The sequence below is a fragment of the Strix uralensis genome, chromosome 5 (assembly GCF_047716275.1).
Source record: "Strix uralensis isolate ZFMK-TIS-50842 chromosome 5, bStrUra1, whole genome shotgun sequence".
NCBI classification, from domain to species: Eukaryota; Metazoa; Chordata; class Aves; order Strigiformes; family Strigidae; genus Strix; species Strix uralensis.
Window position 1 is genome coordinate 79806590 of NC_133976.1, and position 16802 is coordinate 79823391.

The 16802-nt window shown below is 36.2% G+C and overlaps 1 protein-coding gene across 1 annotated transcript in view; it reads right to left on the minus strand.

Moving 5' to 3' along the window:
• SLC41A2 (solute carrier family 41 member 2) overlaps positions 1–16802 on the minus strand; it is a 60672-nt gene that overhangs the window by 42450 nt on the left and 1420 nt on the right. Inside the window, exons 2-4 of the mRNA XM_074871893.1 lie at positions 9620–10356; positions 6856–6963; positions 798–869 (exon numbers count right to left, since the gene is read on the minus strand). Coding sequence (XP_074727994.1) covers positions 798–869; positions 6856–6963; positions 9620–10174 — 735 coding nt within the window. The 5' untranslated portion in view covers positions 10175–10356. The remainder of the gene's footprint in view (positions 1–797; positions 870–6855; positions 6964–9619; positions 10357–16802) is intronic.

Genomic DNA, 16802 nt, shown 5'->3' on the forward strand with positions numbered 1-16802 from the left:
ACTGCAGAATAATTTTCTGTTATTCTTTCTTCCTATCTACATTTATTTGCAAGGTGTAAAGGGAGCCTCATCCATTTTGTAGAGATAATGATAACCTTGAATGATCAAGAAGAAAAAACTTGTGCCAGCAGAAAATGCTTTACCAGCATTTCAGAGACTCAAGAATAACAAAAGTAAAATCAGGGAAAAGAGTTGAGGATTTATCAGAAACTAAAGAGGCTCCTAAGCCACTTAAATCAGTGAAGTCACAGCATAAACATTTCACCTATTTTTTGAGCATGTTGTATTATAACATGTGAACATGAAATAGTTCTTAATCTTAAGAAATAGTTGCTTTGGAGAACAAGCACTCCTTTCCTCAGATGACCCAGCTATTTAAAATATTGTTTATTATCCAAAAGCTGTATCACATACTTTCTTTAAACATTGAATCCAATGCAAATACAGTACTGAAAACATTTGAGGGGTCAAATTTAAAAGGTTTTGCCAAATCTGAAATTTTTCTCTAATCATCCTCAGATCCTGTCTCAGAAAAATTAAAAAGGAAATATCCTTGGTATAGTCACAAAGAATACTTTACCTCTTCTTCTGATAAATAGAAGCTCATGTTGTTTTAGAGAACTACACTGTTCAAAAAAAATTGTCACGTGAACATTCTGTGTTGGGTATAAGCCAGTGTAGTAGAGCTAGTTTCCCATTAACACCGTCCACCTCCATACTTACCAATGTTAGTGATGGACTTTTTCAATAACTTCACTCACTTATAAGAGTTAATCAAATAAATCCACTATATTTACCTGTTTTAAGGCCAAATTGCCAATTATTAGGTTCCATTTCTCAATGGGAGAATCCATTTTTCCAATATTTACCTGTCAAAATTATAAAAGAATTTCAGACATTTGGGTTTAAAAATGTATTACTTGAAATTGCACTAACAAGGCAGAAACCCACAAATAATTAAACTCATGCAAAAAAGAGACATCAGGAAAGCAAGTTAAAACAAAGCTGTACTTTTTCCAAGTCAAGCATCACTGATCACTGTTGATTTTAAATGGCACTTAAGAGTATCTATCCAAAAGTAGCTAAACTTGATGCAGTTTTCATAGTAACTTGTTTAACATTCGCTTACTGTGCGAGGTGTACCAGTCACCTTACGTTCCAGGAATGTCCAAGCACCACCAGTGATTAGATCAGCGGCTGGAAGGGAAACTTGTCAGCGTTCAGTCATTTTACACTGAACTTGTTTCTATGGTCCTTAAATTCTATGAGCCAATAGAAAAATGTGTGAATACATGTGTGTGTGGACACACACACTCCCATGCAAGGGTGTTGATTGCAATGGAACTACCTGCATAGAGAAAATGCAAGTGCTTATGGAAGATCAGAAAACACATCTAATATTGCTCAGTATTCTAACTTTTCATTTATACAATACAGCTAGAGACTTATGATGCTGTAAATGATCTAAGTCCAGTCCTAAGGCAGTAGCTGGAAAGACAGCAAATAAATTATTCTAAGAAATGAAAAAGTACATACTCTTTTATAACGTATTTCCTAATTTTACTTATTTTTTTGAGTTAGACGACAAGATCTGAAGAACAGTACATACCACTGCAGTATGACTATGTTTAAAATAGGTTCCTTTTTGAGAAAACTGAACAATTTTTTACTTGTTGAGCATAACTTTTAGTGTTTTTTCCCATAGAATACTAATTTATAAGATAACATACTTCTCAAAACACAGAAAGTCTTAATGTATGTATTTTTCATCTTTTGGTAATGTCTTTCCAATTGGTTTTACTTCCATTTCTTTTCTATTTTGTGATGGTAGTGACTTGCAAGGAACAAAGTATTAAAAGAAATGTTAACTTGATCTCAATCTACGCTATAAATATTATACAGTGTTCAAAGTACAGAGTTCCACAAATACATGCATTAATTTTAAATATGACAGCAATATTTAAGGAAGTGCAGACAAGAATCTCCTTTGCATCCTTCTTAGATATATATGCTAAATGAACAAAATGGCAGGCTATGGAGAGCTTCACTCTTTTCCTCCTTTGAAGAAGTTTTGGAAAATTATCGAAAAATCTCTGTTAAAACAGTAATCTTGCAAAATGCTTAATCCAGCCTAGAAGTGAGCTGCTGCCAAATGGCATAGTTCTTCTCTCCCCTACTATCAGCTACACATTCAAGTTTTCTTTCTTGAACCAGATCTACCAACTCCATAAGTGAGTTCACGACAACATAAATTTGCTTGCTGGTTTGATGGAAAACACTTTTTTCCAGGGAGAAAAATGGTTATCTTCTACAAAATTATCTGATCCACCACATGCAACCATGTAACCATGCACAAACGCTCTTGGGGTTTGGAACGGAGAAAAAGAGCAGGACCACTCTTTTCAGCTGCAGGTTTCCATAAAGTATGATCAAGTTTTCTGTGACACTGTGTAACAGAATGACCTAAACAAAAGGTTTGTATAGTCATATTGCTAATGTCTAACCCTGGTAACACACAGTCAAAACAAGAGTCTGGATAAGTTTATAGGGATGACTGGATGAATGGTGTTTTGGTGGTGGGTTTTTGTTTTTTATTTTACTTCCTCTTAAAAATCAAAAAAGGAATAGGGAGAATAGGTAACAGTGTGAACCAAGACAATGAGAGTGACCCAAACTACAGAACAAAGGTGAAGAATACAAAACACACAATATAAATATTGTGCTTGAATGGGCAGTTGACCTAACTACACCTCACACAGTTATGCCAGCACAGCAAGTGGGTGGAGGGAGAAGGGCTTACATTAACACTAACACCAAAAAAAGTACGAGCTATGCCCTGAGGTAGATTAAAAACACAGTCTTGAGACCGATTTAATGAAATGACTGATTCTAAAGTGGATGGGAAGTTGTGAATGACCAGTAAGAAGCAGCCAAAGTAGGAATTTGGGTAACAAGATGAACGAAGTCGATCAGACAACACTTGAAACCAGATGTATTATGGATAACAGAAACTTGCTAACAAGACATTACTTTTTGGCTGACTACATAATTACAATGAAGTAAAGATAATTAGTTTACAGCCCCAAAGGCATAGACATATCTACAAATTCAGATGCAATTATAAGCAGACTGAGCAAGAAGGGTATGAATTAGCTCCAGTGCTGAACTCATGACAGAAATTTCCTCCTCAAAAGGTAAAACTATTCACAGGGGCATAGTCTTGCATTTACTGTAAAGACAGTATGTGGTGGGAGCCAGCTAGTGCAAATTTAGGTCAGAGAAGGGAAGATTAATCATATAACTGACTCCAAGTAACTGTTTAGTTATGCTCTGAATTAATATAGTCCTGTTTTCACCTAGGACAAGAATGACAAGACCTAAGATTGGATGGTTAAAGAGAGTAGGGGTCAATGAAATCAATGTGAGGAATGCAAAGGTCAGAATAACCTCTTTTATAGAGGTCTGAGAGAACTGGCACGTAAATTGCAGGTCTAGTAGTAAGCTTTTTGATTAAACTCTCCAGTAAGCAATGATACAATATGACACAGCACCTGTTTTTAAAACCTGGGAGAAGCAGAGCAATCAAGGTAACTGTCCTGGAGTTCAAACTCGTATCTGGCAACTAAACCCAGGCTGTCACCTGTAAGAAGTTATAGGTAACATGTAACAGGTTTCCATAGTTTTTTGCTTCTTTTTTTTTGGTTTTTAACTAACGATTAGAAACATTACAGAGTTCTTGTGTATTTGTTTGCCTTTGCAGTAGCACTATGGGGGATGTGGCTGCTATCTACCAGCTCGCACACCTGTGCACATTGCAACTGATTGTTAAGTGCGAAAAAAGACACATAAGAAAAAGTTGGAAAGTTCCTTGCAAGAAAAAGGCGCTTTTTTTTTTTTCTGGTTTTTGACATATAAAAACTAAATATAATCTTGTTAGCATTATCTTGATAATGAATTACCTATACAGTTCTTATTTTGGTCTGTTAAACCTCCACTGTGTTGTGCACATGCACATACACACACACACTCTACAACATCTACTGATGAGCTCTTCACCAGCTAGAACAAATTAGAACCACCAGTGGCAAAAGAGAGAACCTTCACCAAACCATGACAAGCCTCTACCTCCTCCCTGTGAAGGATGTCCAATGAACTTACAGTACGACTAAAGATGTCCCAGAAAGTATTTCAACCACCTGTGTAACTCAGTCCAGGGTCTGTCATGATTCTTGACGAAAATAGGTCATACGAAGAAATTAGAGGCATTAGAAAACAAACAAATATCAAAAAAAACGCCACAAGTCTGTTGATGCAAAGCTGGGAAGTAGCTCGGTGCCAGTAGTGCTATGACCGTGACTTTGGGCAATGCCAAAGAAATTGGAACTCCCCCACACCACATAGCGCTGTCTGAAGAATGTACACTTCACTGACCTCTTCTTAGCCAGTTAATTAACCTTCACAGTAGAAGGGTTTGAACATTGCTGGAGAACCTGATTTGGCCAAGACAGACATATGATAATTTCTGGTACTGGGGTGAAAGAAAGCCTTCATGGCATGGTTGAGTAAAAACCTCTGAAGGATCAGCTGATTTATGTCTTGGTGAGACTTAATTGGTAAGTGGCACTGGTAACACTCCTCAAACTAAGCCGTCTCAGAATGGACTGTTTGAGCTTGGGACTTGGTAGGAGCTTGGGCTTCAAATGGTCAAATTAGCTCTGAAAATTCACATTCAAGACATCTACAGATTATGTCATCACAGAGTTAGTGGGATTCTCTTAAGAATGCCTTTTTGGACTGAGAGGAAGTGGCTTGAACCTCATGATGCCAACTTTAGTTTACCACTGAACATGCAGCTAGTGTTGTGGAAACTCCAGTATCCTTTTTCTGTGTGTGTGAGAGGGGGATCGGTTCCTTGACTTCTGGTAACAGTTGATGGGTAATATGAACTGAGGTCAGGATTTCCAGTGCAGAAAAAGGGTCTGCATGACCTTTTTTCCAAATGTCCCCTAAGAGCTATGAGGTTTGCAAATGAGATGACATTGCCAAGGATGGGGAAATCAGCCACTGATTAGCCCAGAGAAGAAGTTCTAGAGTCGTGATCTGGCAAAGGTCATAACCTCAACTGAGACAAAGAATTAAAGATCCCATTAACTGGAGCAGAAGTGATGGAGCTGATTCTGACCAGGTTTTTTTAAGCCTTTAGTAAGGCACTGGTAGATCTTGGACTTTGTGTATTTTTCACTAGGCAATACAAGCATTCAATTCTCAGGCCATGAACTGTACCAGTCAGGAACAAATTAAGTAACAGGTCAACACAAAAAAAAAGGTAAAAGACAAAAGTATTCATGCCTGGAAGAAAGACAGTAAGGTTTAAACACAAAATAGTGCTAAGAAACAGTAAGAATACTCAGATAAGTAAGGCATTAAAATCAAACAGAAACCAAGACTTGACTAGCTAAGCCTGCCATTGATAAAGATACAACAGAACACGTCAATTCTTACGTATGAAAGAATGGATACAGGGCAAAAGTAATCAATTTCTGTAATCGACATGACACAAGTAAACCTTCATAGGACTGCTAAGGCTACGTCCATCATGGTGTGCATTTGGGCAACAACTCAATATAATGTGGCAATGAAATTTATTAATGACAGAAAACTGGGAGACCTTGTCAATACAAAGCATTGTAATAGTGTACAAAAACTGAATGACCTTGAGGATTACAGCAATGAAAACAGATTAAAATACTCAGTAGAAATGCGAGGTCATGCACTTACAGACTAATAATATTTCTGCCAGAAGATGGGAGTGACAGCTGCAAATAACACAAAAGGAGAAATACTAGGACACAGTCACTGATCACAAAGTGACTCTGGGGTCTAAATCTGACACTGCTGGGAAAATACGTACATACAAACCTAGAAAGTTTCAAAAGCAATTTTCAAGAGAAATAAGGAAGTGCTATTCTACCAAGCCACAGTAAGGTCTCATCTGGAGTTATATACACCTTTGACCAAACATTTTCTAGAAAGATTCATTCAAGCAGGAACAGGCAGAGAGTGGGGGCCTTACTGGAGATAGGAAAAATTATCTTACAAAGGAGACACTGTGTTAGGCAGTGTCTTACAGAGATCCGCAGTTTAGGTACCAGAAATAGTTTTGCCATGTTATTAGAACATTCTGTTCATACAGTTATTTACGCACACACAAAAGATATATATATGGTAAGGTAATCTGGCTTGCTCAGGCTAGAAAAATGAAGGGATGGAACATCCCCTGAGATGTAGAAAAGAACTATGACCAACATGTAAGCATGAAGACGTAGAAAAAACTTCGTTATGCCATGTTACACTGTTGACACACATGAAAAATAAGCAGACCCCCTCCAAAAAAAACACAACAAAAGAGGAATACAATTATTCACCCGGAAAGCTACAAAAGAGTTTCTTACAGTTTGATCAACAAAGGTCTGGAATAGCAATGTTAGCAATGCTTTATTTTGGTGGTCTTTAGAAAACTGTGTTCAAAACATACACATTTTGTTAGCCCATTCAAACCCCCTCAGGGTCAAAGAGATCTGTCAACCTTACAGAATATAGATGTAAATCTCAAAAATCTACTTTATCTGTTCTGAATGATGACTCAGAAGAGAACAAAGAAGTAAAATTTTGATGTGTGGAGATTAGAAGAGGGTTGCTTTTTTAATTTTTCCAATTTAATAGTAGATTTAAAGAGCCCCTCTAACCACCAAATTAAGTCATAAACATAAACCACTGGTGTTCCAAAGATTTGTTTCCCTTTTGAAATGCTTACAACATATACTGAAGAGCAAAGGGGAAGAGAAAGTGACTTACAGCAGTTGATAGCCGGGATGCCAACGTCATTTCCAAATTCCCTTTGAGCCCAAGAAGTGCAGGAACCAAGATAAAAACTTCAGTAACATTCTTGAACACATCCCAGTGCTATATAAAGGATACAGTGGGAAATATTCAATTGAAAAATTCTCTTTAAACCCACAAAGTACTCAAAAAATTCTGTAACCCATAACTTAATCCTCTTAAAAAAAAAAAAAATCTATCTTTTTATATTAGACCTCAAAGCCTAAAGCCAGAACTGTTATCTATCTAGATAAAATAGATTTATGACTGCATATTACTGCTTCAAAGATGAGAATACCAGAAGAGATACAAAACTTGGCCTTAAAACAAACCTAGTTAAAAAAAAAGATGTCATTAATCTGAAGTCTTTTTTTTTCATGACTTTAAAATAGTACCAGGTACTACAACTGCTTTTGAATTCTGCTCTTAATTTACAGTAATGTTTTTATCTTTCCCTTCCAGCTGTGTATAAACCTCACATAAAAACAGCAAGGAATTAGTTGCCAAATGAACAGAGCCTGTAAGTGAAAAAAGCTTATCTTTGTTCTTTTACTTCTAAGTGTGAAACTTAGAAGAGTACACTTTTCTAAAACCCAGATTTTAAAAAGTAACTTAACTCTCCTGTAATTTTTTGTGCGCTGATTTCTCAGCACTGAAATGCTGTGCTACTTTTTATGTCTGTCAATCCATGTATTTAATTTGTAATCATTTACCAAATTTAACTAAACTAACAAAACTGTAAATTGTCTTTGTATTCAGGGATTTGTAATCATTTAAATTATTACTTTAATTAAAATAAAAGGATTCAATTCCCAAATTTAAAGAAGATCTGAGAATTATCTACATGCAAAGTTACATATGTCTGTACAAGCCATGAAACGGTTTGTAAAAAACAAGCTTAGAATGCTTTGTTGTCTTCAAATTTTCAAAACATGTTCTGTCACATTTCAAAATTCTAGTTTACTGACATCACAGCCTAATGCTTAGTTTAAGGTGAAAAAAGGTCATACTGACACTATTTATTTTTGCCTTTCTGTCACATCTCTCATGCATGGTGAGCTGGACTGGGAAACCAATAAAGATTAAAGTAATACACAAGGAAAAATCAAGATATATCTCAGTCCAGCTCAAAAACCAGCTTTACAAACACATTCCCTTAAGGGAAGGAAGACAAGGTGAAACATTTGGTTGGAAGCCGGTAGTGGGCACAACTGCCTCTTCTGGCTGATCGTTACGCTGTATCATGCAGTCAATCATATATTAAGAGAGTACAAACAAAGCATCTGTACAAAGAGTAAATTGGCAAGATGTAAATGAACAAAGCACATGATTGGTGTAAAACAATGCAAGGAAGCAGTAAATTTTTATTTTCCTTTTTTTCTGACGTAAAAAAGTGTCTTTTCATTGCAATTGATTGAAGTCCAAGCTTCTTTACCTTCTCAAGATTTTGAGTGACAAAGATAGTCACTCTTACCCCTCTTTAAAGTAACTTTGTAAACTCCTGAAGTGTGGCTAAAGAAAACCCTAAAGCTGAATGAAACAAAAGAAAAACATAGATGAATTTCTCTACTGTCTTTCAGTTTTAATATTGTGGTTATTTAATATTTTAAAATATTTTTTTGTGAATTTCCTCATACAGGAAGAGAGAATCTATGAGGTTTGTATTTATACGAAATTTCTGGTTTTTGAAAAGCAAATTAAGTAGGAAATAAAAGTAAATACAGCCTTCAAAATGCAAAGAGAAGGCAAGAAAATAAGCTAGTTCAATAAACCTTTCTTAAATGTAATCGTCTCTGAAATTTTTTCCAAATATCACTGCACAAAGAATTATTTCATAGGCAACTGTTACTTTTAGCTCCACTGAAATGTTGCTGACATCCACAACTGTGTTAAACTAGAAAACAGATCTAAAAATGTTTTGTATAAGTAGGGTCTTAGTGATATAATACTCCAAAACAGGTTTTAAAAATATTATTAAACTTCAGTCTTAAAATTGAGAGAAAATCCTATTTTATCTTAGCCCTGAATAACTATCAGTTAGATCTGCTACCACAAACCAAGATAATCTGGCTTCTCTGGACCTATTACAATTATATTTCAAGGTGGACATGACTTTGCGGCCCTGTTCACACCACTGATGTTTGTAATTCCACATGTTCGGTATACTTAATGTTATATAAAAAGTCACTTACATATACCTGAATATTCAAAAAAGTTCTAAATCACTTCATATGAATTTCATATAACATATGAATGTAATACACATTTTCATATACCATATGCATTATCATGGACCATGTCTACACAGTATTTCAGAAACTGCATAGACTTAAAGCACACAAGGAGATGAGATAATGCAATACATTCTTCTAATCTTTTTAAACTCCTATGTATTGTGGCATCACAGTTAATTACAACTCCCACTTGACTATGTATACATTTGTTACCGTCAACAGAATTTTGAACCATTACTATATTTCTATGCTTAGTTAAAGCAGAAGGGAGCAGTTTTATTCACCAGCTCACTGTGGCTAAGCGACACTTAACCAAGACTTGAATGACTCCAAATTAAATACTGGAACAGTTTAAGACGAGGTTTGGGGAAAAGCAGTTGATAGAAGCAGAACCATACACAGACCTAATTACGCAGTATCATAATCATCTACTGTGTCACTCATTAGAATTATAAATCTCACAGACTACCTGTTAAATAAAAAAACCTTCCAAAGCAAATACCAACCTGTACAATATCCAAAACCATGCCAGCAGAAACAGTTCCAAATCCTGCTAGCAGAAAAGGTACAAGTATCTGTAATGCCATAATACTACTAGATTCTTTGGGTTGTTTTCTACTTCCTTCCACGATGATATCTTCATTACTGTCACTAGATAGGTTGTCTTCCTGCAACATGGCATCTGTTTCTGAAGTGTCCATTCCATCACAGTAATTATAACTGGTAAAATCATCATATTTAGGGCTACAGCTAGATGGGCTGTGTCCACTACTACCATGAAAACTTGGTTCTGAGAAGTGATGGTACTCTGTGTGTTGTTCAGACCTAACATTAAAACTGTGTCCTGCTGGTTGTAATCCATCTTGCCAGACACCATTCATTTTTTTGTGTCTTTCATCCTGATTTATTTGGTAAACGACAGGAACCATACTCAAAAGCAGTCTCAAAAATTTATCGGACTGAATTGTATTAAGATTTATGGTCCAGTTTACAAAACCTTCTCTGTCATGAACTTTGCTATTTGTTTTGGAGATGGTAGATCTGCCTTTACAGTTAGTCATAGTGCTACAGAAGTACAGGTTGAAAAGCACTTTGTTCTTCAGATGTCAGTGAATCTTGTAGATCAGTCATTAAGTGCCACACTTGATTTTAAAACAGATAAACCAAAATGATCCTTTTTTGCATGCAAAAATGTTTTTTCATTGATCTCAGATCTTCAACAATTCCATAAGCAAGACTGGATCTGCAAAAAAGTAAAAGGTATATATTCAAGCTTTAAAATACTTTAACTCTACAGAAGACATGAGATACTGGTTTAAATTTTCAGATCAGCCTGTATCTTTCCAAAGCAAGTATTTGCAGAAATGTCAATCTCCTCCAACATTTAACTGGCAAAGTTGAAAGAAATTTGAACGTAAAAAGGGAAAGCTGGTGGGTGAGGAAGTTTCACAAACTGGTGAACTTTCCAGTGAAAGAAAGAGGCAGCAATGTGGACTGTAAGTGAATTGATGAGGGCCTAGCTTGTGCCTTCTTGAAGCCCAGGCAGATACTGTGTGTAGCCCTAGATTTCCAGTGGCCGTGAAAGCAGTAGGTCCCCAGAGAAAAGTATTTCTGTGAGGTGCAAGGGTATGGACAAATGGAACCCACAGGATACACTATGGGGCCACTGTTGTTCCTCCCACCCTATGTTAATGGCAAGGGCCTACAAAAAATAAGGAAAAAAACCCTCCAACTTTCAAAAAAAATGATCAGAGGTGGTAAGCCCAAAACAATATTCTAGGTGGCAAAGGCCCTATGTGTTGACAGTCCCTGCCCTCCACCCCCATAAAAAGATGACAAACCAATATTGATATGTACAATTGAAAAGCATGCTAATTTAAAATCACAGTAACTGATTTTTCTCTGAAGAAAACATACAAATTATGTTAAATATAAAGAGCTACTATATACATAATAAAACCAGACACTTTTTCATAAAATACTACAATATCAAGGAAAGAAGATAGTAATTTAATTCAGACCAATTATTCTAAAATAGTCTAAGTTAGTCTAGTATAAAAATAAACCTGTATTACTGTATTCATAAATATGGCATATTAAAATTTAATTAAAACTAGAAAAAATGTTAGAAGTTAGGATAATTAAAATAAAGGTATTAAAAGCCTTATTTTCATTTATTTTTGCATGGGTGCAAGGTTGCAGATATTTCCTGAAAGACAGGTTATTCTGATGTCTAGTAACCACAAAAGTATAATTATTTGATCAATATTTACACTAGATGTGGTCAGCATGTTTTGCTTTCTGCAAATCATGCAAATACAGTTTTTTATGTTTAATGTGATTTGATGTGCATTTGTTTCTACTTTTAAAATTTCCATCATAGTAGAAAATTAAAGAATGATATATTGGCAGTCTCAAGTCATTTGACACTTCCTCCATCAGAAGCCACTTTACCTTCCTCTTCTTCAATTTTCATGTTGTGATAATAGTTAAGGTAATTTATTAAAAGAACAGTCTTAATTTGACTTGAAGCTTTGTTGACTTTGGTATTTATTACTAGACTCCATGAATACAAGTAAACGATTGGGATAAAGAAACAAAGGTCACGCAGACTACACCAGCATGATGTGGGATAACACAATTCCACAAGCTCAAGACACTATATCTGTGCAAACCTGTGAAAACATATTTTTACAGACTGCAGGAAATAAAAATAGTTGAGGGTTGGAGGATTTTTAATCTATGTTTCCTAAGAAAATTGGGCTCTTAAGATCATATCATTTATGTTACCTATACTGCCCTCCATCCATTTCAATGTTTTTAAGTCATCCAATATTTCTGGAGCAATTTCAGATTTGACAGAGATTAGAGATGTCAAAGCTTTTAGTAACTAACAGCCTTGTAAGAGATCCAAATTTGTGCCCTTGCTCTAAGGTATCTCCAAACATTAGTTAGGATAATTCATTCCTATGGCCACAGCAAGTGAACTTCAAAAGTCCTGCTGCTCCCAGAACTACTTGTTTGGTGAGATGACTCACATGCAGCTTGAAGGTTTTCCCTCTACCGATCGCTTTACCCAAGGTAGCTCTGACCAAGAAATTAATATTAAAAAATTACAATGGAGTTCATCACTTGATTTAGAAAGAAGTCAAGTTTTGCAAGAAAAAGGAATCTTTTTTCCACAAGACCAACAGAGGAATTTAATTAACGAAGATTCCCGCAATATCTTGCGCCGCGCTGGAGCAGATTGCGCCACACTGAACCTTTTAGCATAAGTGCATAAAAACTCCTAGGCCTCAATTCTGGTTTCCACACACTTTAATTAGAAATAACAAAACAACTTTTGCTGCTATCCCGGAGAAGCCCTAACCACAGGCCAAAATGGTGCTCTGTTAAGTGCTGCAGAAAGACAAAACAAGAAGAGGCAATTTTGTTTCTTCCTGGCCCAAAGGTGGCTTTATCTATGTAAAAAAAAAAAAAAAAGAAATGGTGCATAAAAAAAGACATTCAGAAGCAGATGTATCATTAAACTATCAACCTAACTATTATCAACTTATCTGACAACAGCAAAGAGCTTTATAGAAGGATTTAGAGGAATAGAAGAGAAGTTTATGGAAGTTGAGGAAAATTAAAATTTCAGAAAGGGTAGAGCCTAGGGTGCTGAAGGTTGCCAACCGATTTATGGTGATGGGAAGTGGCACACTACTTGGGAAGCTTGCAGAGGGAAAAGCTCTGGATCACTTTAGCCAGCTGAGTTTCAGCTGGTCACCAGAAACATCTAGACTGGAGAAACTTTATGACAGAATTCAAGAATGGGGTGTAGAATTAAGATGTAAAAGTGTCCATGATGAAAGGCATGTACTGAGACCCACACCAACCCCACTGGGCTTTTTTGGAGATGGTAGTATTTTTTTTGAGGAGAGGGGAGGAGTAACAAATGAAGGATTTTATTTCACTCATGGGGAGATAAATTGAGAAAATTTTCCAATAGCTTTAACAAGGCAGAGTCTGGATCTCATTGTGGGTTCTCCAATATGTCCTCCAGTCACATCACCAGAGTGGTAAATCAGTGACTCACCGAAATTACTCACTGGTCTGGAACTCTGGCCAAAAATATTTGGGTTAATTATCCATATCTTTCTAACATATGGATTTTTCTCCTTTTAAGTTTTTACTATCTTTCTTTTTTTTTTTTTTTTTAAGAAACAAATATTTTGGGAAGATTGTGGTTTCATTTAATATGAGAAAGTGTTAGAAAATAGAAATGGCACTTAAAAGAAAAAAAGAGAGGAACAGAAAAATTATTTGGTCAACTAGCAAGTTACAAAGGAAAGAAGAGGCTGACATGGCCAGCTAACAGTTGAAATAGTACAAAGCAGTTTGGATGACAGTCATTTATGTTTTTCCTACCAAAAAGACTTGGAATGACAAAAAGAGAGCCAATGATAAATGCTGAAAAATGAGAATTTAAGAAAGCAAACTGAAAAATATACTATACAGTGGAAAGTAATTACTTCCTCAGAGCATACAGAGAGAACTATGAAGCCTTCTGAATATAACTATTCATTTCTAAAAAACCTGTTCCAACAAAGATAATTTTCCAAATGTCATCTGATGCAGTAATTTTATCCTGAGTTACAGGATGCTAATACTGCTGTACTTCTGGGGAGGGTTGTACCTACAAAATGCAGCAAACCATCTAAGGAATAGTATGATCTCAGGGACAAGAACTTCTTAAGAAGCTTTATTATTGACAAGAACAATGCCAATTTTATTGTGCTGTCTAGAAAAGGTATGACCAGCTAAAGAAGCAAGCTCTACTCGAGTAACTCCTATGAAGAAAAGGAGGTAAAAATCTCAAAAATCCCACCCCCAGTTTCTGTAGGAAAAGGAGAACAGTGAATCTGGTTTCTTGCCATATAATCAGAAGGTTACAGAGAAAGGTGAAGTACGAAAAAAAAGGAAAAGAGAGGGACAAAGATCCTTTGAGAAGCCAGGCAGCAGCCTCAAATTTATCATACCTGACATGTTATATATGAAATGAAAGGACACCTTGTCTTTGTCCCTACGAGCAGAATAATGAGCTATGCCCAGACTATGAATATAATAATTTTCATTTCTTTATTGATTCCCAAGTACCTACTTTTCATAGTTTCTTCTTTCCTTTATACATTTTATACCACATAACAATTACTGTGTATTATTCAAATCTCTCAGTCCTGCAAACATACACAAACATACAAAAATAGGAAATACAGCCATACCCTGCTCTTTGCTGAGGATGTGTTCCTGAAAAGCGAGACACTTAGCAATCCAACAGATAAAAAAATAATTTTACCCATAAGAATTAATGCAATTGATGCATGCAGCAATTTAAAAAATACACCCAGAGACAGTATATACAATGCGGAAAATGAACTGGCAGAAGCAGGTGCTGTGGAAAATAGACAGGACCATGAGCTGAAAGAGATGCCGAGTTTTGGAAACGGATAGCTGCTTTAGAAAAATCTCAGATACCTCAGCTATAAAACTGAACACCTGATCATTATCACATTTTTCTATCCTTCACCTTTGATTGGCTTCATTGGTCTTGATTCATCTGAGAAAGATGAATTGACAAAGAAAATGAAACTGTTCAGGAAGAAGCAGCAAGAACGCTCTTCATTATTACCCAAACAAATTGCCAGCATTGCTTCAGACACACCCATGATTCAGTTCTGAAAAGCATGGGAAAGGGATGCTGCTTCTATACTTTCCCAGGGTTTAAAGAACATATAGCACTAGCAGGATTAAGCGACCAGATTCTACAGCTAAATTTGATCATATAGTGATTAGACTGCTGGTAATTTATTTAAAGCACAAAAACAATTAGTAATTAAATCACCATGTTTTTTTAAGAACCTTCAAAACAAGGGAAAGGGGGAAGGATGGTGAATTGAGTATGAAACTTCTGTAGAGTCAACATTATGACAGGCTAAACCAAATATTTATCAAAATGTAGGCCTAGGAAAATTAATTTTCTGCTTTCTTTCAGAATTTGGCTAACAAAACCAAAAGACAACACCTATCTAAATAATACTGAGGGCTCTCACAGGATCCAAAGCTAATCACACCACAGTCAAACCCCATTTTTCCTAAAAGCTGCAAACATTTTTTTTACACGTAATCTTTTAAAGCAATAATAATTCTCTACATTGCACTTCTAGGTAGTCCACAATAAAATACAATAGCTTAAACACGCTTGTCTGAGAAACACCTCTCAGTACAAGAACAAGACTTGGAAAGGGATTCAGGAAAGTAATATGAAACATTAATGAAATACTGAGCTTTAGTATTTTGCCATAATAAGCAAAGATGAAGCTGGATTCTTTTCTGGCTTCAAAGACGCTTTTTCTGTCTTCAAACATGAAGCCAGACTCTTTTCAACGAAAGGATGAGAGGTAGTAGGCACAAACTGAAACACAGGAAATTCCATTTAAACATAAGAACATTTTTTTTTTTGACATGAGGGTGGATGAACACTGGTCCAGACAGGTTATGGAGCCTCCACCCTTGGCAATATTTGAAACCCAACTGGACATGGCCCTAACAAGCTGCTCTACTTGACCCTACGTTGAGCAGAGGTGGCTGAACAGAAAATTTCCCGAGATCCCTTCTGACCTCAACAATTCTGAGATTCTCTAAAGTTTGAAATGTGAGGTTTCGGGCACCTTCTTTAAGTTCAGAATAAGATTTACACAGGTGATACAGGGATCTGCATGGCCTCTTCTCCACTGTTGTGTCCTGTACACGTACAAGTTCCCAGCAGTACCACACTGACATCCTTATCACAGCTGTGGCTAATCATTTACATTGCTGTAGTGGACATATCAGTAGAAAGTGAAAGCTACATCATATCACCTCAGCATTATAGAGAGTAAACAAACAGACTGTATTATCACTAACCATTTTGTAGAATCCGGAACACAAGGTGGTATGCTGGACTAAGATTATTTATACTAGATACTTAATGTTAACTGGAAAACATGCTGAAAATTAACAAATGTTGCATGCAAGGCAGATATATGGGCATTACGTTACATAGCATTTCTTAAATATTGTGCAGTAAACTGGTTAACATGGTGTTTATTGTATGGCAGTTGTAAGTTAACTCAAGAGCAAAAGAAAAAATGAGGGGAAAAAACAGATTAAAGAACCTCCAGATGCCTTCTTGAATATAAGACACTGAAAGAGCTGCCAGCCTCAGGCTCAGTTTTCAGACAAGTTTGAGACTGCTGCATTCCACTTCCTGAAAATGGTAGCTTTTGATTTTGGCCCCAAGGAAGAGAAAAGCAGCTGTGGGAAAAATATTTGGTTTGCCTCTGCTCTTTTAAGGCAACTCAATTAGAAGATACCAAAACAGAGCCAGAAATGAGGTAGCAAGGCTGTGAACTGTGGTCAGGTTGTAAAATCACCCAAATGGAATACCAACAGGAAAAATACCAGGAAAATCACATCCAGCCCATCAAAAGCAGGTGGGAAAGTTTGAAATATAAGAGGTAGTTCAGTCCTCTAGATTAAGTAACCAATAGGTCACCAGGATGAGTCCTAACTGTACTATTTGGGATCCCGATTACAGGTTTCTACTGTCATCACCAAGGAGGGATGAATTGCTTATTAACTCAAGCACTAGGATACAGACTTCACATT